Here is a 23382-nt window from a genome sequence, read left to right as displayed (position 1 = left end):
CCTTTTCGGCTGATTCAGAAATCAGTTGTTGCTCTTTCAACGAATCTACAACCGCTTTCAGACTAGATACTTGCTTGCGCAGGCGGTGATTTTGACCTTGAGCCCGCTTCAGAGTTTTCTGGTCTGCTCCAGTTGCTTTGCACTTTCGGGAGCATCACTTTAGCTTCAGCATCAGAGAGCAAACTGCAATCATGGATGTCCCCGGAATACCTGAGCCTGAAGTTATCAAAATTAGTTTTTTATTATTTAACTTAATCATACAGAAGATACATACTTTTGCTTGCCGCCGCAATTTTCCCGTTCTTCTAAACTAGAATCGTTCAGATCGTTCACTTCAGCCTTTGATTCGGATACAAGAAATCCTGTTTCCAAAACATTCAGATCAACAGCGCCAATTCCGGTACGAAAAGTTACACCATCAGCATCATCACAAGCAAGCCGTCTTCGCTTGGACCCAGAACCGGACGAGTCTTTTTCAAAATCTCCACTGCCGGTATCGCTGCCTGCTAGATTTCGTTTCAAATATCCGGTACGCGATCGTCCATCGGTGTGACCTCCACCAGCATCGCAACTAGTAATGCTTCCTTGCGAACGGGTGTTACATCCGGGAAGCAGGAGACCGTCGGGGTGACCTTCACCAGCAACGCAACCCACGAGGTTTTGTCGGAAGCCAGCACTACTTCCAGAGCGCCGCGGGCCGCCAGAGAATCCTTCACCCGGATCGTAGCTCGGAGGATTTCCGGAATGCAGCGAACCGCCGGTGTGACCTTCACCAGCAACGCAACCCACGAGGTTTTGCCGGAAGCCAGCACTACTTCCAGAGCGCCGCGAGCCGCCAGAGAAACCTTCACCCGGATCGTAGCTCGGAGGATTTCCGGAATGCAGCGAACCGCTGGGGTGACCTTCACCAGCAACGCAACCCACGAGGTTTTGCCGGAAGCCAGCACTACTTCCAGAGCGCCGCGGGCGCCAGAGAATCCTTCACCCGGATCGTAGCTCGGAGGATTTCCGGAATGCAGCGAACCGCCGGTGTGACCTTCACCAGCAACGCAACCCACGAGGTTTTGCCGGAAGCCAGCACTACTTCCAGAGCGCCGCGAGCCGCCAGAGAAACCTTCACCCGGATCGTAGCTCGGAGGATTTCCGGAATGCAGCGAACCGCTGGGGTGACCTTCACCAGCAACGCAACCCACGAGGTTTTGCCGGAAGCCAGCACTACTTCCAGAGCGCCGCGAGCCGCCAGAGAAACCTTCACCCGGATCGTAGCTCGGAGGATTTCCGGAATGCAGCGTACCGCCGGGGTCGTACGAGAAAATAGAAGGACATGCCTCTCGGTGTACGCGACGTGTGCTGTTGATTATGTAAAAATCCGTCGACATGAAATGCCGGGAACATATTCTCAGGTTTTGATTCGGATCTTCCCTGAGGACCTTCCAAATATCACCGCCACCGTAGGCGACGATGGCGTTTGCCCACAGATTTAGTCGGGTTTTAGACCCTGGCAGTCTGCAAAACGTTGTAATGTTCAATTTAGATGGTCGTGTATTTTTTTGTATTTACCTGTGTGAAGAAATGCCCTTTTTCAAACCCGATGTGTGAAGCGGAATCCGGCAATTTGGTACACAACACCTCATTTTTTGTAAAAATATTCCCAAAAAACAAAAAAACGATAGAAAAATACAGCATGTTCGCGCACCGGGCGCCTGCGATAAACAAAACAAAGCAGTTGAACCAGTTGAACAAGAGCAAAAAAAGAAGAAAACAACTTTGACGTTTTCTATACCGATCGCGTGCATTCCATCGATTCAGCAAGCCCTTGGTTTAAATAGCTTTTGCTGCATGGAATTGTCGATATTCTTGGCGATTTATTTACGAAATGCTTTTGTTTACGTGTAAGTAAACTCACAAAGAAAATTTGTTTTCCTGAGCCCATTGCTTCAACTGGGCAATTTCGAAGCAGAAAGCAACCTTACACGATCTGCTGGACGTTTCTCCGACATTGACCATCTGCTTAATTAGAGTCATTTGAAAGAGAAACGTCATCCGCTTCTGCGGATGCTGCCCGCAAAGTGCCCAAGGTCACTCAAAACGCGTTCATCAAAGTGGAAATTATGAGTTTGGCAATGATCTGCTTCCGATTTATGGATCTTTGAGCGCCGCATATTCAATTACCCCCCGAGCGCAACTCCGGATGTAATGAATACCACTTCGGCTCAATCCGAGTAGTTTGTGAGGTTAGGTCGATGACGTCACGCCTTCGGAGTTTTTATTTTTAACCCTCCTGCGCAAAGAAGTGTCAAGGTCACGTGGGTAAAAATAGCGCCTTGTTTAATGCGTGCGCTTCTCGAAACATAAACTGTGTCTGCTACATCGCTCGTCGAGCGTTGCGTCATCAGGTCCAGACGCGAAGAGGTTATGTTTGCTCGGTGACGTGCGAGCTGAAGCGTGACAGATGTTGCAAGTGTTTGTTGATGTTTGTTGACATTTGGCGATTGAGATGCGAAGCATAGCAAAGCCCATGCAGCAAAAAGTATCTGTTTGTACTCAAAATTGGGTGCGATTTGTTCAACGTGCAATGCACTAGCTGTCATACCATTTTACAGGTGGTAAACAATCTGATCCAATAAAAAAGAGGTGTGCTGAATTCCACTGTAAGTCACACGATCCAGTTTTGCAGCGAAGCAAGAGGAGAGGGGAAAAAAATGGTGACGCCGTCTACTTCAAATGTCTTAATCTAGTTTTGCCGTTTTAACTAGATCTTGTCGTACCACGCTACCACTTAAGCCATCCAGTAACGCCGGCTAATGACGGCCCCTCGCAGGCCTGGCTGCGCTGTAACGTTGACATTTAAGAGAGCCCGCCGTAATTGGCACTCCCGTCGCGGATAAAGAGCCCGTTTAGTGCTACCGAAATCGAAAGTGGTAACTTGTAGCTGCCATTATGTTAATTAAGAGGAGGTTAGATTCGAGCTTGGGATCGGTAACTGGTTTCATTGGGCACCCAGGATGCCATAAATTACACAAGTAACGTGGTTTGGATAAGAATTTATCTTTGCGCAAAGTGACTAACCTTAATTGAGTGTGTAATTTTGACAGCTGCCCTGGGCAGATTTCCATCCTGCAAAAGGTGACTAACCTACCTGAAGAGTGTAATTCTAACAGTGCTCCCAACACTTCAAGCTCGCCACGTGCGCGTTCCGATTTCGTAATCGCAGATGTAAACAAAACCCGCACGCGCGCGCGCACTTGCCTGGATTGGTCAAGCTATACTTACAGGTGTGCCCCAAAACGGCACCTCTCACGCACACACACCTTGTTCGACGAGATGAAAGTGAAAAGCATTGCGCGCGAGTGTGCGCAAGACAGCTGTTAACGTGTGTTACAGGTGCGATTTCGGCGAGCACACCGGCAATAACAACAACAACACTTACAAGCAGAAATTAGTGCAGGAAGTTGAGACGAGCTTGATTTGTATTCCACAACTGGCAGCAATGCTTTCCAAGTTGTCAAATTAGAACTCTGTCAGAAATTTGTTGACACTCAACTACACGCTGACAAAAACGAACCCAATGTTGAGTTCAATCCCACCTTTTTGCTGCATGGGATAAACTTAAATCCCTTATTTCTGTTTGTTATCAAAATTAAATCTCACTTCATTACTAAAACTGATAATTATCAAGCTGCGTGATAATTTGGGTGCTCGTTTCACTCAAATGGGATTTGTTTTAGCTGCAGGGGGCAAAATTTCCCAAAGACCCTCGCATCAGCTAAGAAGACCTGTACCAGAAACGGAAGCGTTCATTTGTTTTGGCCGCGGTTGCGTGAGTGTGTCTTGAGAGGTCGGTGTTTGTTTCTGTTGTTGTTTTCACCTGGCGGTGATAGCCACAACATTATGGCACTAATTATGATTGGTGTGAATTTCTCATGCTGTGTTAAGAAATGGGAGGGGACTTTGGAGTTTCTTGCACTGATTGTGATCATCTTAATTAATGTGCACGATGATGAAAGTTGTTTGAACTGCAATGATGGTGGTTGAAAATGTAAACAATAGGTCGCGACTTTCTAATCCCATGCAGCAAAAGCATTTTTGAAAGTGTGACAGTGAACTGTCAAAACTACACGTTCGCGAAGATTAATCTAGTTTTGTGTTACAAGTTGGTTTGGTTTGGTTGAACTGTCAAAGCTGCACGCTTAAGAAATCTTACCCAATTTTAAGTTTAAGCTAAATTTCCAACACAAACTTAAAATTTATAAATTCCGTATTGTTTGTAAGTGCTCTTCCCATAAATTATTTCATTTTCCTGCAACCACTTCCGCAGATAACTCTCCACACAACCGATACCGTTTGCTGGCCCAGCTGGATTTTAAATCGTGTGTAGTTGTAAAAAAAATGGCAGCAAAAAAGTGCCTCTCGCCGTGTGAATGGCCACTCTGAAGGCCGTTGCCATTTTTGTTTACCTCTTCTCGTTTCGGTTTGCAGCTCTCTGACAGTTGGGTTGCATTTGGTGGAAATTGTATAAGGAAATTGCGGCACGATGGCGTTATGACTATTTAAGGCGTTTTTGTTTAAAATTAATTGCCGTTTTGTTAATATCCGACCGGTTTCGGGTTTTTTTTTATGGCATGAGAAAAAAAATTCTTGACGTTTCTGCATTTATGGCGTATCACACCTTCAATGCCGCGTGACATAACCTCAATGTTGCGATATGTTTTAATTAAAATAAATTGAACCCGCATGCTTCGATTAGGGTTTTAAGCAACCGCCCATTTCTTCGATTTGCGCGCACTTGGGGTGCCTTGCGCCGTAAGGCGTGAACAAAGCAACCCTACTCGGCAGCGTTGCCACATGTACAGATTTATCTGTCATGGTACAGATTTTCAGCAAAGATTTGAGTGCAGAATCTGTACGTACAGATGACAGATATTTGGGTCACCGTACTGATTTGTACAGATTTTCAGATAAAACAGATTCTTTCTCAAAATGATTTTATTGAATAGTTAAGTTATTGCAATTATCTCAACATTTAAAAACTTTTCATTGATTAAATCTAGTTTAACTTTTGAAACATTTAGAAATGGATCAAGCTTATATTTTTTAACGATCTTAGATCCATTTATGCTAGAATATTTTCTCTTAATACTAACCCCAGTACGCCGCGGGTAATTGGCTCCCTCCCACTAACATTTACACACAAGATCCTCTGTAGTTTTAGGTTTTTCTTAGGTTTAAGAAAACTGCATTTACAAAAGCAGACTCATTGCTAACCAGGTTTCAGTCCCGACAAGGACCTAACTGAATTCTGAAATTCTGAAATTCTGAAATTCTGAAATTCTGAAATTCTAAAATTCTAAAATTCTAAAATTCTAAAATTCTAAAATTCTCAAATTCTTAAATTCTTAAATTCTTAAATTCTTAAATTCTTAAATTCTTAAATTCTTAAATTCTTAAATTCTTAAATTCTTAAATTCTTAAATTCTTAAATTCTTAAATTCTTAAATTCTTAAATTCTTAAATTCTTAAATTCTTAAATTCTTAAATTCTTAAATTCTTAAATTCTTAAATTCTTAAATTCTTAAATTCTTAAATTCTTAAATTCTTAAATTCTTAAATTCTTAAATTCTTAAATTCTTAAATTCTTAAATTCTTAAATTCTTAAATTCTTAAATTCTTAAATTCTTAAATTCTTAAATTCCTAAATTCCTAAATTCTTGAATTCTTAAATTCTTAAATTCTTAAATTCTTAAATTCTTAAATTCTTAAATTCTTAAATTCTTAAATTCTTAAATTCTTAAATTCTTAAATTCTTAAATTCTTAAATTCTTAAATTCTTAAATTCTTAAATTCTTAAATTCTTAAATTCTTAAATTCTTAAATTCTTAAATTCCTAAATTCCTAAATTCTTGAATTCTTAAATTCTTAAATTCTTAAATTCTTAAATTCTTAAATTCTTAAGTTCTTAAATTCTTAAATTCTTAAATTCTTAAATTCCTAAATTCTTAAATTCTTAAATTCTTAAATTCTTAAATTCTTAAATTCTTAAATTCTTAAATTCTTAAATTCTTAAATTCTTAAATTCTTAAATTCTTAAATTCTTAAATTCTTAAATTCTTAAATTCTTAAATTCTTAAATTCTTAAATTCTTAAATTCTTAAATTCTTAAGTTCTTAAATTCTTAAATTCTTAAATTCCTAAATTCTTAAATTCCTAAATTCTTAAATTCTTAAATTCTTAAATTCTTAAATTCTTAAATTCTTAAATTCTTAAATTCTTAAATTCTTAAATTCTTAAATTCTTAAATTCTTAAATTCTTAAATTCTTAAATTCTTAAATTCTTAAATTCTTAAATTCTTAAATTCTTAAATTCTTAAATTATTAAATTCTTAAATTCTTAAATTCTTAAATTCTTAAATTCTTAAATTCTTGAATTCTTGAATTCTAAAATTTTTAAATTCTTAAATTCTTAAATTCTTAAATTCTTAAATTCTTAAGTTCTTAAGTTCTTAAAGTCATAAATGCTTTTATTCTTGAATTCTTAAATTCTTTGATATTTTTTAAATTTTAAATCTGGGTATGATTTGAAATTCTAGATTTTAATTTAGAATTTTAAATTTTTTGGATTATAATTTTGAATTTGAAGGATTATGAATATATGAATTATTGAATTATATTATTTTAATTTTATTAATTTTTAATTATTAGAATTTTAAAGCTTTGAATTTGTTATTTTTAAATTTTGTTTTGTATATATATTTCTTTTTATTTTTTTAATCTTAGATTTTTTTAGTTTTAATATTTGTATTTTTGAATCTGTGTGTTTATGGATTTTCTCTTTGGTTTACTTCTTTTCACGCAAAATACAAAATCATTCCTTTTAATTTCAAGATTCTGCTTTGTGAGATTCGGCATCAAAAGGCAATTCGGAATTTTCAATATTATAATATCGATTACAAAATTATTGATACATTTATGACTTTCAGTTGCAATAAAATAAACAAATTCTGAATATTTAAGTTTTTTCACTAGAACTTTTGCAAACAAACATCGCGCGAAGTAACGTCACGCGAAGAAACGTCTTTCCTTGGCCGTTTCTTGGGTGTTTTTTACATGGAGTTTTGCGTTCCTTCCGAGCTGCATATCAGCGTTTAGTGTTGTCATAAGATTGTTCAAAATGCATGTAAAAAAGTTTTTTACAAAAATGTACCGTACAGATAATGGTACAGATATTCGCCATGCTTGGTGCAGATAAGACAGATTTTTGGACCCTCTGATACAGACGAGCATGTGGTAACACTGCTACTCGGTGTGTTTTTAACGGTCCAGTGCCTACTTGGAGGGCCCTTCCGTTATGTAACGCCTCGTGACTTTTTCGAGGCACACGCTCTAATGATCTAATCTGATGCAAACCAAAATCACTCATAATCTCACTTTTTTTCCCACTTCACAGACTTCCTCCTCGACCACTACCAAAACCATCACCACACCCGCCAAGCTGTACGGCAAAGACATCGGCGCGTACGACGATGTCGACGTGGACGAGCTGCTGGCGCAGCTGTCGCCGGAGGAGATCACCATGCTGGCCAAGGAGGTCGATCCGGATGTGAGTAGCTTTGCCATAAAAGGCGCGCTTTTTTGGCGACCTTCAACTGTCAAACTAACCAAAACAAACGCCTTTCCAGGATTCCTTCCTGCCACCGAGCCAGCGCACCAACTACGAGTGCGAGAAAGAGCCAACCGGACCGCTGGACCGGAAGAAGCTGATCGAACACATCAACAAACAGGCCATGGAGACGCCGGATAGGCCCGAGCTGGAACCGTACGTGCCTGGTTTGGTGCGCGGCAAGAAGGTAACGTCGGACGCCTAACCTAACCTAGAAGTTTCAAGCTAACCATTCGATCAAATTTCAGTGGATTCCGCCGCCGCAGGAGAAGCGCATGCAGGAGGCGGAGGATCAGATCGCGATCGACATGGGCGACGAGTACGAGCAGGCGCTGTCGGACGCCACCCAGGAGGAGATCATCGATCTGGCCGCCATCCTGGGCTTCCACTCGATGATGAATCAGGACCAGTACCACGCGTCGCTGCTGAACAAGGGCCAGCCGGTGGGGCTCGGCTGGGACGGCATCACCAAGTCGTCGATCCAGAAGGTGTTCCCGGCGGAGGCGCCCAACCAGACGAACCCGGAGGAGATGATCAAGCGGATCAAGGACGACGACAGCAAGCTGGTCGATGTGAACCTGAACAATATTAAGGTGGGTACGCTGGCGTTCTTGGGGAAGCGGGGCGGTTTGATCCGAGGTCGTAAACTGTCGATCTCTTGCTTGTTACGGCGGTAGACTCACAGATCTTAACTTCAGAGACTCCAGTAGACCTAAACATAACAGCAAAGTAATATACTACACTCACTGATGCTATGCGGGTATGACCCGGGGTCAAATACCGTCGACCTCTTGCTTGTTATTTCACTCTAGAGACTCCAGGACACCCAAACATAACGGCAAAGTAATAAATCATATTAACCGAAGGTATGCGGGTATGATCTGGGGTAAAAATCGGCCAACCTCTTGCTTGTTACGTCGGTAGACGCACTGATCTTAACTTCAGAGACTCCAGGATATCCAATTATGACAGAAAAGTAATCTACCATACTCACTGAAGCTATGCGGGTTTGATCCTGGCTCAGAAACCGTCGACCTCTTGTTTGTTACGGCGGTAGACCTACAGATCTCAGCCCCAGAGACTCTAGAAAACCCTAACGTAACAGCAAAGTAGTCTCTTATACTCACTGAAACTTTGCGGGTATGATCTGGGGTCAAAAACCGTCGAACTCTTGCTTGTTACGTCGGTAGACGCACAGATCTTAACTTGAGAGACCCCAGGATACCCAAACATAACAGCAAAAGTAATCTACCATACTTACTGAAGCTATGCGAGTAAAATCCGGGGTCAAAAACCGTAGAACTCTGCCTTGTAACGTCGGTAGATCTACAGATCTTCATTCTAGAGACTCCAGAACACCCAAACATAACGGCAAAGTAATCAGTCATAATAACCAAAGCTTTGTGGGTATGATGCGGGGTCAAAACCCGCCAACCTCTACCTTGTTACGGCGGTAGACCTACAGATCTTAACTTGAGAGAATCCAGGATACCCAAACATAACAGCAAAAGTCATCTACCATACTAACTGAAGCTATGCGAGTATGATCCGGGGTCAAAACCCGTAGACCTCTTGCTTGTTACGTCGGTAGACGTACTCTAGACACTCCGGGACACCCAAACATAACGGCAAAATAATCAGTCATACTAACTGAAGCTTTGCGGGTATGATCCGGGGTTGAAAACCGTCAACCTCTTACTTATTACGGCGGTAGACTTACAGATCTTAATCCAAGAGACTCCAGGATATCCAAACATAACAGTAAAGTAGTCTCTTATGCTCAAAGAACCTTTGCGGGTATGATCTGGGGTCAAAAACCGGTGACCTCTTGCTTGTTACGTCGGTAGACGTGCAGATCTTAACTTGAGAGACTTCAGGATACCCAAACATGACAGCAAAGTAATCTACCGTACTCACTGAAGCTATGCGGGTACGATCCGGGGTCAAAAACCGCCAACCTCTTGCTTGTTACAACGGTAGACCCACAGGGTCTTTGCACAACTCAAGACTAATTTCGCTTCCCATCCCCCTTCCCCGCAGAACATCTCCGACGAGAACTTTGAGAAGCTGTTCGACGCGCTCGCCGCCAACACCCACCTGGAGGTGCTCTCGCTGACCAACGTGAACCTCACCGACCGGACCGCTCTGCTGCTCGCGGCCGCCATCGAGCGCAACCACACGCTGCGCGTGCTGAACGTCGAGACGAACTTCATCAGCCCGCCGGTGATCGTGACGCTGGTCAAGTCCCTGCTCACCCAGATGACGATCGAGGAGTTCCGGGCCTCGAATCAGGTATAGAACTTGAACTTGAGCTGCAGCTTGCAGATCGTGAAGTCATATAACCTCAAACTTTTCAGCGATCACAAGTGCTGGGCAACAAGATCGAGATGGAGATCACGGACCTGGTGGAGAAGAACACCACTCTGCTGCGGCTAGGTCTGCATCTGGAGTTCAACGACGCCCGCCATCGGGTGGCCGCCCATCTGCAGCGCAACATCGACAGAAGTGAGTGGTCTCTTTTCAGGTCTTACGCCGGCGAAGCCGGATTTATCAAAATTTCCGCCCGTTCCGGGTTCACGGTGGCAGGTTTCGGCATTCCTCTGTAGGTTTCGGGGGTCGGGCTTCTAATCCTCTTTTCAGCGGCGCGATAATCTGACGCAACTCCCCCGTCCGCAGATGATCCCCAAAAGTGTCACCCGATGCCTTACTTCCGCTGGCTGCACGTCCCATTGCCGGTGCGCGACAAGTCACGGTCCAAGTCCAAGGAACGCGTCGTCGGTCTTGCCTCGCAAGAGTCGTCACCCAAGAATGGCGTCGACTCGGCGACGCAGGACGACGACGAGCAGGTCATTCAAAAGTCGGAAATCTATCTGGAAATTGACAGCAACTCCACGGTGGTTGAGTCGTAAGGTTGTTTTACCTCAGGTTAAGGTTCGTTGTCCACACTAAGGTCTTCATGTTTTCTTCGTTGTCCTCGCGCAAGTTTGAGGTTGCTAAACCTACGTGTCAAAACGGTGGTAACTCCTCTTTTTGTAGGAGCGTTCGCGGTGTTCGCGGACCCCCTGAAGTGTTCACTCAAATGTTACCCTTTTATCGTTCCGTGTTGAGGCTATCTGTGGGAATTCTGTTTCGAAAACTGTCAAACTAGATTTCAAAAAAGTAAGAAATAAACAATCGAAGAGGTTAGGAAATTTGACAGCTACCAGTGGGCACTATCAACTGTCAAAATAAACAAATCTTTCTCATGTTATGCCAACTCACTGAACATGTTTGTAGGGTATGAATTCTGACAGGTGATCTCATCTTTACTTTGACACCGAAAAAGAGCTTGTGACAGCTGTCAAACTGTTCATTATTTGAGTGACTTAAACAGTTTGACAGCTATCACGACCACTGTTTGTTGTTTTTTTAATTTAAAAGATTCGGAAAAATATCCGGCTTCAATTTGTACTGATTTGACGTTTGCTGAGGTTGCCGGAATGTTTGGTTATGCAATTGCTTGCAAAAAACAATGGCTGTCAAAAACAGTAAATATTATGATCAGATTACAAGACGAAAAGAATGAAAAACCTACTAGTAAATGTGATTGTTTTGCTTTTGACCTATCTGACTTTTATTGAAGTGTCAACAAATAAGTTTTAGAATGTTACAGTTGTTAAAATAAACAAAATTTGACGTTTCAAACCCCGCTCCATCGCCGTCTCAGCGCATTTGAGTGTCATCTCTTCGCTCTCACCCTCGCAGATAGCCCTATTGTTCTCATCTACCCCGTCCTCCCTCTCTGTCAAAACGACGCGCGTCTCTTCCCTCATGTGCATCTATCTGTATATGTGTTTTACCTCTTTCTTTTCTTTTTGGTAACCCATTCTGTTACGCTCTCATCCGCGCGCGTGCCCGCGTTTGTTTACACTTACACAACCAAAAAAACACGTAAATAAAACGAAACTCACGCACATTTTAACACCAAACACACGCGCAACTCGCAACCAATCGCAGTCCGTGTCGACAAGAAGGACGGTCGATCGTCACGTGGCAGCTTCTACCGGCCGACGTCACGCGTTGAGGAACGGATGGAGGAACTGGACGAGGTCGAGGAGGAGGAAGAGGAAGAGGAAGAGGAGGAGATCCACGAGGTCCCGCAGGACTACGACGTGGAGGAAGATCCGGACAACATCGTGATCCGCCCGCCGCCGTCCGACGACGAGGATATGTAATGATGTTGGCCACACCCCCTTTGCCACAACCACACAAGCCTTGTTTTGATTTTGCCACCACCACTACAAACAAAATAATCAATCGATCTGCCGCTTAGCCGCTGCGCGCCAAGCTCACACACTTACAAAAACACGCACACACACACACATGATTAAGGCCTGGCAGTTTGCTCACCACTAAAACACTAGACTCTAACAAAAATCAATACCAAAGAAGAAGCAAGGCTGATAGCAATCCGGAGTTCTGTAATTTAGCATTGATATAGTGAGTTGTTAATATGTTTAGCCGCCAAACCAGTCTGCTTTGTTTGTGTAAATTTTGCAAGCGTTTGCCCGCCATTTTGCCCGCCTGTCAAAAAAAAACGAGCCCGACATCTCACCAATACAACCATCACGACGCGTCGTCGGCGACAACAACCACATCAACAACAACAGAGAGTACAACAAGAAGGCGATCGGCCCGCATGCGTTCGCTTCCTAACTTGTCAACACTCTTTCTTTTAACACAAACAATAACACCCGATGAAACATATACAGATAGACATCGTCAAAATCGTCCACCCCTGTCCTCCCTTTGTTGTCCACAAGAAGTAAACCACACTCCGTACGGCGACGTTTCAAAACATACACTCAAACACATGTAAACACTGTTTACCATCAAAATGCAAGATCATTCCATCACCTCTGCGTGACTGCGTGGCACTAAATCAGCACCAACGTCACTTACAAGACCAAAATCTGGCCGATTTAGAGTCAATCTAGTCACCTGCGGTGACGTTTGTATTTATTTTTCTTTCGTGTTTGTGGTTTGTTTACGTTTTCTCCCATCATCAACGCGCTTGTCGTCAGAACACAAACACACACACGTACTCCCAACTGTCGCTTGTTTCTAGACAAATGTCAAAAGGTCCACAAAATGGCTGCTCATTGTTGACATAAAAAAACAAGATGGCGTACACTTCAACTTACACACTGATTGTTTATAAATGTCTGCCACGTTTTACCTCGCCGTCTCTCTCTGTGAAATGCAACACACCGCTCCGTGCCTGTAATTATTGTGTATTTTTCATTGTTTTGAGAAAACTTGTTCATTTTGGGAATGTCGAATAATTGGTAACTAATCGAATGATATTAGTGAAAGGAAGAAGGATATTTTTGGCAGCACTGTTTTATTATTTTGACGTTTTTGATCATTTTAGTGTTACAAAAAAACAATTTTTTCAAAGCTACCCACTTTTGGGTAGGTCTACTTTTGGCTTTTGACAGATTGTTTTTTGTCAATACCACACCTACTCAGAAATGAGTAAATGGGGTTTCTGTCAAAGTAGGATGAACTTCACTCAAATAAAAAAAGTGAAATTTATCCAGCTTTGAATGAAGTTTTCTCTGAAGTGAGGACACACCTCAGGTTACTCATTTTTGAGTAGGTGCGGTTTTGGCGAAGATTAATGATTTGTAATGAGGTTAAATATGATTACTAAAATCATTGAAATTTGAAAGAAGTTTAACCAAAACATCAAACAGATCAATTTAATCCAGTAGTGTTAAGCACCAGTGCTGCCAGAAATTCATTATTTCTCAAAAAATCATTTGACCACATATGTCAATAACTACACCAACACCCCACAATAAAAAAAACAACGAATATGTTCACCCCCAAAAACAAACACACTTTAAACGAATCTTCTCTGTTTATTTTGTTTCTTTTGTTTACTTTTTGTTGGCGCGCGCAGTAAGAAAAGATTTGACGCAGCGTCTGCAGTTTAGATTTTTCCAAAATATTCACAGAAAGCAAGCGACTATGATACAGTGAATCGCGCGAAAGGTACTGAGTTCGCTTTGACGCTGTGCACTTTGATCGAACTTTAATGCAAACTCTAATGCCAGTTTAAATCAATTAAATTTTGTTGAACTAATTTCCTACGCTCTCTAGTTTGACTTTCTCTCTCTTTCTTTCTCTATGCAAAAAAAAAAAACTATTTTTAATAATTGTTCAATTTTTGCCCAGGACCTTTTGCAGTAAACAAAATTCGATGGCAAAGTTAATTTCTTTTCCGAATCGTTTAACTTTCCTTAATCACCTAAATCTGTCTCTTTGAGTTGTTTTGTAAATATTTTATAAATAGAGTGTTTCATCACCGAAAATTTAACAACTTTGATTAAGGTATCTCAAATAACACGATTTACACACATTTCACTGAATGTATAAACTAACTGTCATTCACAACATAACTCTGTGTAAGTTTTACACTTGTCACGTAGTGTTAATTGTGTTAAATTCACACCAAACAATGACAACATCCTCACATCAGACTTCTGACAGTTTACAGAAAGCAAAAATTCTCCTAATCCTTCAACAGACTTTTGTTTCGTTCATTCCATAAACAATCAAAGGTTATCCATAGTCACAAATTGTGTGTAAATCATTTTGACAGCTTGCTCGCCCTGTTTGACAAAAACAAACTTGCACAAATCGTCAAAATCGCGCGGATTTTTTCGAAACCGATCCTACTCAGAAATGAGTCGGTGTGGTAAATACCAAATTTTATTGAAGTAAAGTTTACTCAAAATTGAGTAAAATTCACTCAAATTTGACGTCTGCCACACTTACTCATTTCTGAGGTTCTGACGCAATCTGAGTAATTTGCAATTTGCGTGTAAGTTTGCCTCAAATCAGTTTTCCAAAAAGAACATGAGTTTGACATAAACCGATTTGTCCCCAAATTCACCAAACAGTGTAAGCGAGCTGTCAAAATGTTTTGTTTATCTTGCTGTGACAATGGGAAACCCATTGTGCAAAGAGTGTCAAGTTGCGTTGCCCTTGGATCGATCCATCTTTGCCGCGATTTCATCCTTTCTGTCAGCCAACTAGTGTTTTGATTTCCTCTTCTACTCTCTTTTGTGAATCTTTTTTTTTCCGCTCTATCGATTTCATAAGTGAGTCTGATTCTATGTGTGTTGTCTTTATCCTTCGTTTGTTCCCTTCTTACCTTAATTATTTTCCCGTTTTTTATTTGCTTTTGTTTAGTTTTAAGGTCGGTTGGAGTTTGTTCAATAAAACCTTTAAAAAATTAACAATGCTGAACAACAATGAAAAAATGAACAAAAATTACAAAAATTACAAAAATTACAAAAATTACAAAAATTACAAAAATTACAAAAATTACAAAAATTACAAAAATTACAAAAATTACAAAAATTACAAAAATTACAAAAATTACAAAAATTACAAAATTACAAAATTACAAAATTACAAAAATTACAAAATTACAAAATTACAAAAATTACAAAAATTACAAAATTACAAAATTACAAAAATTACAAAAATTACAAAATTACAAAAATTACAAAATTACAAAATTACAAAATTACAAAATTACAAAAATTACAAAAATTACAAAAATTACTAAAATTACAAAAATTACAAAAATTACAAAAATTACAAAAATTACAAAAATTACAAAAATTACAAAAATTACAAAAATTACAAAAATTACAAAAATTACAAAAATTACAAAAATTACAAAATTACAAAATTACAAAATTACAAAATTACAAAATTACAAAAATTACAAAAATTACAAAAATTACAAAAATTACAAAAATTACAAAAATTACAAAAATAACAAAAATTACAAAAATTACAAAAATTACAAAAATTACAAAAATTACAAAAATTACAAAAATTACAAAAATTACAAAAATTACAAAAATTACAAAAATTACAAAAATTACAAAAATTACAAAAATTACAAAATTACAAAATTACAAAATTACAAAATTACAAAAATTACAAAAATTACAAAAATTACAAAAATTACAAAAATTACAAAAATTACAAAAATTACAAAAATTACAAAAATTACAAAAATTACAAAAATTACAAAAATTACAAAAATTACAAAAATTACATTGCGTAAAACTCACTGAATAGTAAAACAAATGTATTTAAATTAGAAACAATTAAAAATTTAAATTCTCCATGCAAGTAATTTGAAAAAAAAATAGAAAAATAAATTCCTAACAGTACCGAAATGACAATGGAGCATTTTCAAAAAAAATCAACAATGGATCATTTTCATTCGAGTAGTTTTTGCTTTTTTTACAATGTATTTCTTATGGAGCGAACTGTCAAAAACTGCTCGACTGCTCCATTGTGAATCTAAATGTTTATTTTTGTTTAAAACATCTTCTGTCAAACTTTGAATCAAATTCACAAATTCTTGAAGAAACAAGAATCCCCAAAAAAAAGAACAATTCCAACCGAACGTGTATTAATTTGTTTTTTCTTCTTTGCATTAACTGCTCCGTTGACATCCAGCTGTCAATCTTACACGGTAATTTTTGTTTATCTTTTCTTTCATCCTTTTCTACCCACGATCACCACCAACTCGCAGCTCGTAGATCACCTTACCGAGTGGCTAAGAACGTTATTTAAGGAGAGAAAAAAAAGAGGTCGTGTTTTTTTTAAACTATGATATCACTTTAAACTAACTTTGTAAAGTCACAGCAGCAGTGTTGAAAGTAATTGTTTTTAGGGCTGAACTCTTTTCTATCTTGGGAGGAACAGATTAAAAAAGGAAGACGGTTTAAATATAAACTAAGTGTAAAATAAAAGAAGAAATGCGTTGGGTGAAGAGTTTTTTTTCTACGTATTTCTGAAGCCGTACTTTTTTTGAGCCCGTGCAGCAAAAGTTTTACGGAGGAAGTACGAGAGAGGATAAATATTTTCTAGAGTTTTGTTGAGAGGTAGGGCGAGACAGAAGTTTTATTAATTGATCGAAGGAGGAAGGAAGAAAAAAAAGTGTTTCTTTAATTTCAATGTTGATACCTTCTTTGTGTGCGTGTAAACACAGTGTAGAAGTAATAAAAGTCAAACAACGAGGAGTAAAAAATTGCTGCAATTAAAACTTTCTTTTTTTTATTTGCGTTACAAAAACACACTACCAGAGTTGTAAAAGAGTTAGTTAGCCAAAAGAGGAGGGAGAACGGAGCTTAAAAATTGTTAGGTTAAGAAGTCATCACTGAATCTCAACCATCGCATCAATCTACTGCTGGAGGAGCGACGTGACCATTTCGACCGCCGCCATTTTGTTTCGTCCGGATCAGCTAATCTCGTTCTCAAGTTTGTTTTGTAAACATATACACATACATCTTGTCCTGTTTTCTGTGTTGGCGCGAAATGATAGAGTTTAGGCAATCATCGGAGCTGTCAAAATGTGTCAGTGTTGCCAGCGACGCCGAACTCAACAGAACCCGCAAAAAGTTGGTACCTTTCTCTCGAAAGTCTTGTTTGTTTTGACGTTTCGCTTTGTTTTCCCCCCTGCCGCGAGTGGTCCGTTTGTTTCTACGAACTGCGCTTGTAGAATCGTAGTTGCATTTCTTAGTTTCACAAAGGTTGCAGAAGAAAGTTCGTAACCTAAGTAAAACTCTTGTTGAACATACTGTGTATGATAAACCGAAAGTAGCAACTAACTGCGGATCCCCTCCCGTTCCTTGTTTGACGTTTCTCGTTGTCTAATGACGTTTGCTGCAGTTTCTTTTGACAAATAACCTCAAAAAGAATTTAACATGTTTTGATGATTTGTGCCTCCACTAACCTTTGATTTGATCGATTGGAATGATGATTCTAACACCTAACAGCGAAATGATTGTGGAATTTGAGTACTCACCCTCCCAGGCTAACCATAAATCAGCGAGCTGTCAAACGCCGCCGTCACTAATGCATCCTACGTTTCTCTCTCCACAGTACGTCAGTCTCGTCTGAACCAGCGCAAGTAAATCTGGCCACACTGCCGTCGACGGAGCGGCGACGCGCCGCCGACTTTGTTCAAACTTTAAATTAACAAAAAAAAAAAAAAAAAAAAAAAAACAAAAACAAAGCTAATTCATACAAAAACAAAACACTCACACATTGTTTGCCCTGCTCGTACGAAAACAACAAAATTTGCTTGTATGTGTGTGCGCGTACGTAAGTTTGTCCTGCATCCTGTACGAATGTGTGTGTGTGACACCAGCTGTGAGCGAGTGTGGAATGTAAACAACAACAACAAACACTTACACAACCACTCCACACTCCTACTCTCCTGTCAAATCCTGTCACCAAAAAAAAAACCGCAATCGTCGCTACGCTGCTATTGTTTATCGTCGTCGTCGTCGTCGTTTGGAGCAACGGAAATCGTAGTTGGCGTTGAGAAGTAAGTGTGTGTGTGTAAGGGGGCTTTTATTTACTCTCTTTTCTATGGTTTTTGGTAAACAAATAACTCCCCACTAAGAATTTTGGCTCGAGCCTCGAGTCGATCTGGCTCGAGATCGAGCCTGAATCGAGTCGAGGCTCGAGCCAAAATTCTCAGTGGGTCTTCACAACACGCACACAATTTGACGCAGAATAGGGTGGATACTTGAAAGGGGTTTAAAAGGAGATTTTCGAGATGTCAAAGGCACAGAAAAATCGTGAATTGTGCTCGTGAATTTAAGAACCACACAGGAATCAATGATTGAGTATAGTGCATTTGCACAATTCACGATTTCGGGAATGGACTTTTTTTCGTGTATGACATTTGCCAGTGTTGCCAGTGTTTTTTTTCCCATTTAAAATTTTTAACTCAGATTTCGTCAAAACTAAATCTATTTACGAAATTGTTTTGATCGCATCAACAACAGTTTGGAAGGAGTTTCATCGAAACTCAATTGAAGTTTAAACTAGAATACTGCCAACGTTTGCATAAATGTCTAATATGCAAAAACAGCAAGTTGAGAGTACGTGTTAAGTTTTCACGAAAAAACTGGATTTCTTCCAGAATTCCAAAACAAATTACTGGATATTTTCGGTCTTCTGAAAGAGCACTTGATTTTGAACCAAACTGCATTAATTACTCAAAAGTGATAGGACATTTATGCAAAAAGGTGAAAAGTAGTTCTATTGAATTTTGAAATGGGATGACCTGGATAGTTGCATGGCTTTTTTTGACATAGGAAATGATTGGACTAAGTTTAATCAAAATTTAAAAAAATACAATAATGATCGATTCGGAAATCGCAAAGAAACACAGATGCAAATCCAAAATTCTTAATTAATAAAAAAATCAAAATTTCTAAATTTTAAATCTGTTTAAATTTATAACCAACTTATTCAAAACATATATCTAAAGTATCATAAATCTAAATCACTCAAACTCCAAAACTTCCAAATTAAAAAACATCCAATTCGAAAGTCCCAACTTGAACATTTCAATATTCTTAAAATTTAAGATAACCAAAATTTACAGAAGTCCAACAATTAAGAATAATCTAGGACTATCAAATGCGAACATTTCTGGAGTTTTTTTTAAAAGGTCCAATAAACCAAATTTTCAGTTTTTGCTTTTTGGGTGACTCAAGGCGGTTTCAAAAACACCCAAAAATCAAAAACTGGAAATTTGGTTTATTGGACCTTTTCAAAAAAAAAAACTCCGGATTTGTAAATTTTTAATTAAACAGTCTTAAAATCATGAAAATAAAAAAAATAACTCGCTATTTCCAAAACTTTAAATTTTTAAATTCCAAACCTAGCAAATAAAAAAAAAAACAAAATCCAGAATATAAAAATATCTGATATTTTATAATTCAAAACATTTGAAACTTAAATTTCGAAATAAGAAAACACCCAATTTTGTAGTATAAATTTTTTTAAAAGAGTGATTTAAAAATGGATTAACACCGAAATTTTTAATTGCACAACTTCAAAATCTCAAATTTGTAAAACCCCTAAACACCCTTATTTTTTTTATTTAAAATTAATAGTCAACCATTCTTATCTCATGAATTGCAGAAATAGAATGCTTTATTTTTACAATTAAAATGTTTAATCCCAGGTATAACATGCAAAATCAAAACTCTCTAACTTCAATTCCATTATTCAAAAATTCCAAAATACTAAAACTCCGAAGTTCAAAATTTAAAACATTTAAAATCAAATTTTAAAATTTCAAAACACTCAAATTTTAAATTCTAATTTCAAAATTTCAAGACAGATCTCTCAAATGCTAAAATTTCAAAACTTGATAACTCAAAATTTCCAAAATATTAAAACTCCAATATTTAATGTTCCAAACCTTCAAATTTTAAATAACAAAATTTAAAAAAAAATCTGTAATTGTAAAACTCAAAATGTCAAAGCATCATTATTCCTAAACACTCAAAATCCAAATCTCTCTTAAATTTCATAATTCTAAAACTTTTTTACTCCAAAATTCTAAAAACTCTTAAATTTTAATGTTTCATATTCCAAAATTTCAAAATTCCGAGATTCTAATATTGTTATCCATAATGTGAATACTCTAATATTCCTAAAATCAATTACTTGTATGCAGCATAAGGCTATATCTCCAGTTCCATAATTTTAAAATTTGAATGCAATCAAATTACAAAATATTTAAATTCTGAAATTTCAAAATTTTAAACTTATAAAATTTAAATTTTGAAATTGCAAAACACCTTAATTTTGAATTCCAAAATACAAATTCTAAATTTCTAATTTAAAGTTAAGCAAATTGCAAAATTAGAAAACTTTTATGTTTTTTAACTCACTATTTCGATCACTTCAAATTTAAAATTCCAAATCTTACAAATTCAAAAATTCCAAAACATAAATTTCAAAAATCCAAAATATATTTTTTTAATTTCTAAACTTTAAGAGCTCCAATTCCTAAACTCTAAGAAAAGTCTCTCAAATGCTTAAATTTCAAAACATGGAGTTTATTCAAATTCACTCAAAAAATCAAAAATACTGAAACTCCAATATTCATCGATCCAAAACTATTAAATTCCAAAATACCATAATAAAAAAACTCAACGTTCGAAATTGTCAAAGCATTATTCCAAAACACTCAAACTCCAATTCTCTTAAACTCAAAATTTTTAATATTCAGAAATTTCAGAACTACGAAATTTTTAAATTATTTCCAGAAGTTCGTAATTTTTATGCTTTCGAACTCAAAAATTTCAAAACTCTAAATTTTTCCCAACTGTTCAAAATCCCGAAATACTGATAATGATAGTTTTCATAATTTTAAAACTATATTATTCTTAAATCATTAAGACTTTGATGCTTTATTTCAATTTTATAATTGCAAATTTTATGCCAGATTTTCAAAATTTTGAAACAAATAGTATCACAAAAAGCTTCAAACTAGAGAGCCTATATGGAGAGGCGAAATGTCACTCTCAGGGTTCCAATCGAACTGTCAATCGGGGTTCCAATCGAGCAACAAGATTATGCAAGAACAAGGTTGGAATCAAATAATTTTGGCAAAAACGAGACTTATAACAATCACAAGTATTGTAAAACTGTCGTTGATAATAATCTGGTAGTTTTTGTTATGTTTGTGCTAGTTCGGTACAAGAAAAGTGCCAGCACCAAAGAAAAACTACAAGTTTTTCAACCTTATATTTGAATGACTTTGGGTGTTTGAAATTTCTCCCAAAACATTTAATTTCCCTATGTAAGTTCCTACTTCAAACATCATTAAAGTTTTTCGTCTTTTTCTTTACTGTGGTACACGATCACAAAAAAATATGATTTTCAAAATAACTGAGCTGTGGAAAGGGTTGCCATTTTCTCGAAAGACTATGTCTGTACTTCTTTTAAAAAAAGTCTGCAATGAAATCGTAAAATTAATATTTCCGATGAAATAACTGTAAAGAGGAAAGTACCACAATTTCATAAAATATTCTTGAGGATAGCTTCAATAATTTCCATCACAAGTAAACTTTGGTTTCGGTGATGTTTTCAATTCGAAATCATCACACGCTGAAAAAAAATTGTTTTGATAAATTCATGTAATGTTGTGTTCAAACCTCTGTCAAGACTAGAAACTTGACGTTTTTTTATCTGTAAAACAAAAAAAGAAGGCAGTGCAATTCTGCATCAAACCATGCAAGTTGCATATTTTATTGATTTTTGATATTTTTTCTGCACAACGCAACAGGTTTCTCTAGAGCTATTCGATAGCTATATTTTTGCTTCATGCATTTTGCATGAACCATCAACGCACACGTTCAACAAATAACCAAATCCTTCTTTCTCTTCCTGAAGTGTTGAAACGCAGGCTCGTTTCAATAAATTGACCTTTTTGTTGAGCGCATTTTAAATCGGTTTGAAAAATTGACAGCAAAAACTTTTATTGACAAACGATTATTTACACACCAAACAACACTCTTCCTTTTTTCAACGCAGTTTGCACAATGCTCACGGTACACTCTAATCGGTTTCTGTTCACCTTCACTGTCAACAGAGATTTTAAAACTAATCAAATCTTTCTATTTTTTTTTTGTTTTCCCTCAAATCGCAGATTGCCGTGAGCGTCGCACCGGCCGTGGTGGCAACACTGGCGGATTCATCCGTGGCTAGGTAAAAACGTAAGCTGGCAACCATCACACACTCACACACACACACGCAGGACATATTTCTAGCAAAGTAAAAAAAATCGGTGCTTTTTGTGTCCCAGTGCAGCAAGAGAAAGAGAAAAAAGAAGAAGAGAGAGTATTGAATAATTTTATCACACATTTGACAGACGAGTATTTTTTTCTTTTTATTTTTTGTTATTATTTTATTTAAACAAAAAGAGACTTTGTTCCCGCCTGAGCCAAGCCAGCGCAGATTCGAACAACGATTTGGGGCGGATCAAACCTCACAAACACACGTTTATTTTAGTTTATCAAATGCGCCCCCTCCCTATTAGTGTTTAGTGAAGAAGAATGCTTACCATTTAAGATGTTTATTGAGAGGACGAAAAAAAAATTCAAACACAAACACACACACACGATGATTACCTAAACTCTTTTATTTATACGTATATAAACGAATATTCTAACTTTTAAATCAAACAGAAAAAAACAAACTTTTACTTTTAAACAAAACATCAACAAAAAAAGCAACACTTTTAATTAGTTGGTTAATTTCATTGTAAACTATGATAGAGAAGAAGAAGAACAAGGAAACCAAGAGAAAGAAAACAAAAGAAAATGTATTCATCACTGCGCGTACCATTTGAATTTTAACGTTGAAAGAAACACACTGCCTCGAAAAGTCGCTAGAAAAGCTTCTAAATTATTGCAAAATTAGATTAAAAAAGAAGAACCTTGACCATTGTGATCACTTTTCGGCTTGATTGAGCGGAACGACATACAACCATAAAAAAGGTGTAATTTTTCCTCCGTAGTGAAGCTTTATTTCATCCTTCATCGCCTAGCCCATCATCACAAAAGAAACAAGCAACGCTGAATATGTTTGCGAAACTGTGGAAAAATAAAATAAAATATTTAAGACAAATTAATGTGAGCGTGTTTTGATTTAATCTATATCCGAAAGCACTATCTCTTTGGCCACAATAGCAACGTGATATTCTTATTTCGTCCATAAAACTTTTTTATCAATTCTGATAGCTGTTCATGTAACAAAATTTATGAAAATGCTAAGAAAGGTTTGCTCAACGATTGTTATTTTTGCTTTTTTCACACACATAATAATAA

At 37.4% G+C, this 23382-nt stretch overlaps 1 protein-coding gene across 11 annotated transcripts in view; it reads left to right on the top strand.

The window, feature by feature from the left end:
• Window positions 1-22971, top strand: part of LOC6050384 (tropomodulin) — a 105358-nt gene extending 82387 nt beyond the window's left edge. For 6 of the 11 annotated variants that reach the window (XM_038250002.1, XM_038250003.1, XM_038250005.1 and 3 more), the window contains 10 exons: window positions 7445-7597; window positions 7677-7844; window positions 7906-8250; window positions 9698-9949; window positions 10015-10162; window positions 11654-11867; window positions 13605-13696; window positions 16269-17136; window positions 17621-18068; window positions 22203-22971. In XM_038250002.1, coding sequence (XP_038105930.1) covers window positions 7445-7597; window positions 7677-7844; window positions 7906-8250; window positions 9698-9949; window positions 10015-10162; window positions 11654-11867; window positions 13605-13638 — 1314 coding nt within the window. In that variant the 3' untranslated portion in view covers window positions 13639-13696; window positions 16269-17136; window positions 17621-18068; window positions 22203-22971. Of the gene's footprint in view, window positions 1-7444; window positions 7598-7676; window positions 7845-7905; window positions 8251-9697; window positions 9950-10014; window positions 10163-10333; window positions 10589-11653; window positions 12137-13604; window positions 13697-16268; window positions 17137-17620; window positions 18069-22202 lie in introns of all 11 variants that reach the window. The other 5 variants (XM_038250006.1, XM_038250009.1, XM_038250011.1 and 2 more) reach the window with 5 other exon arrangements.
• The last annotated feature ends 411 nt before the right edge of the window (window positions 22972-23382 follow it).

This window comes from Culex quinquefasciatus, chromosome 1, assembly GCF_015732765.1.
Source record: "Culex quinquefasciatus strain JHB chromosome 1, VPISU_Cqui_1.0_pri_paternal, whole genome shotgun sequence".
NCBI classification, from domain to species: domain Eukaryota; kingdom Metazoa; phylum Arthropoda; class Insecta; order Diptera; family Culicidae; genus Culex; species Culex quinquefasciatus.
The sequence above is the reverse complement of the archived record's forward strand: the minus strand, read 5'-3'. Positions and strand labels throughout refer to the sequence as shown.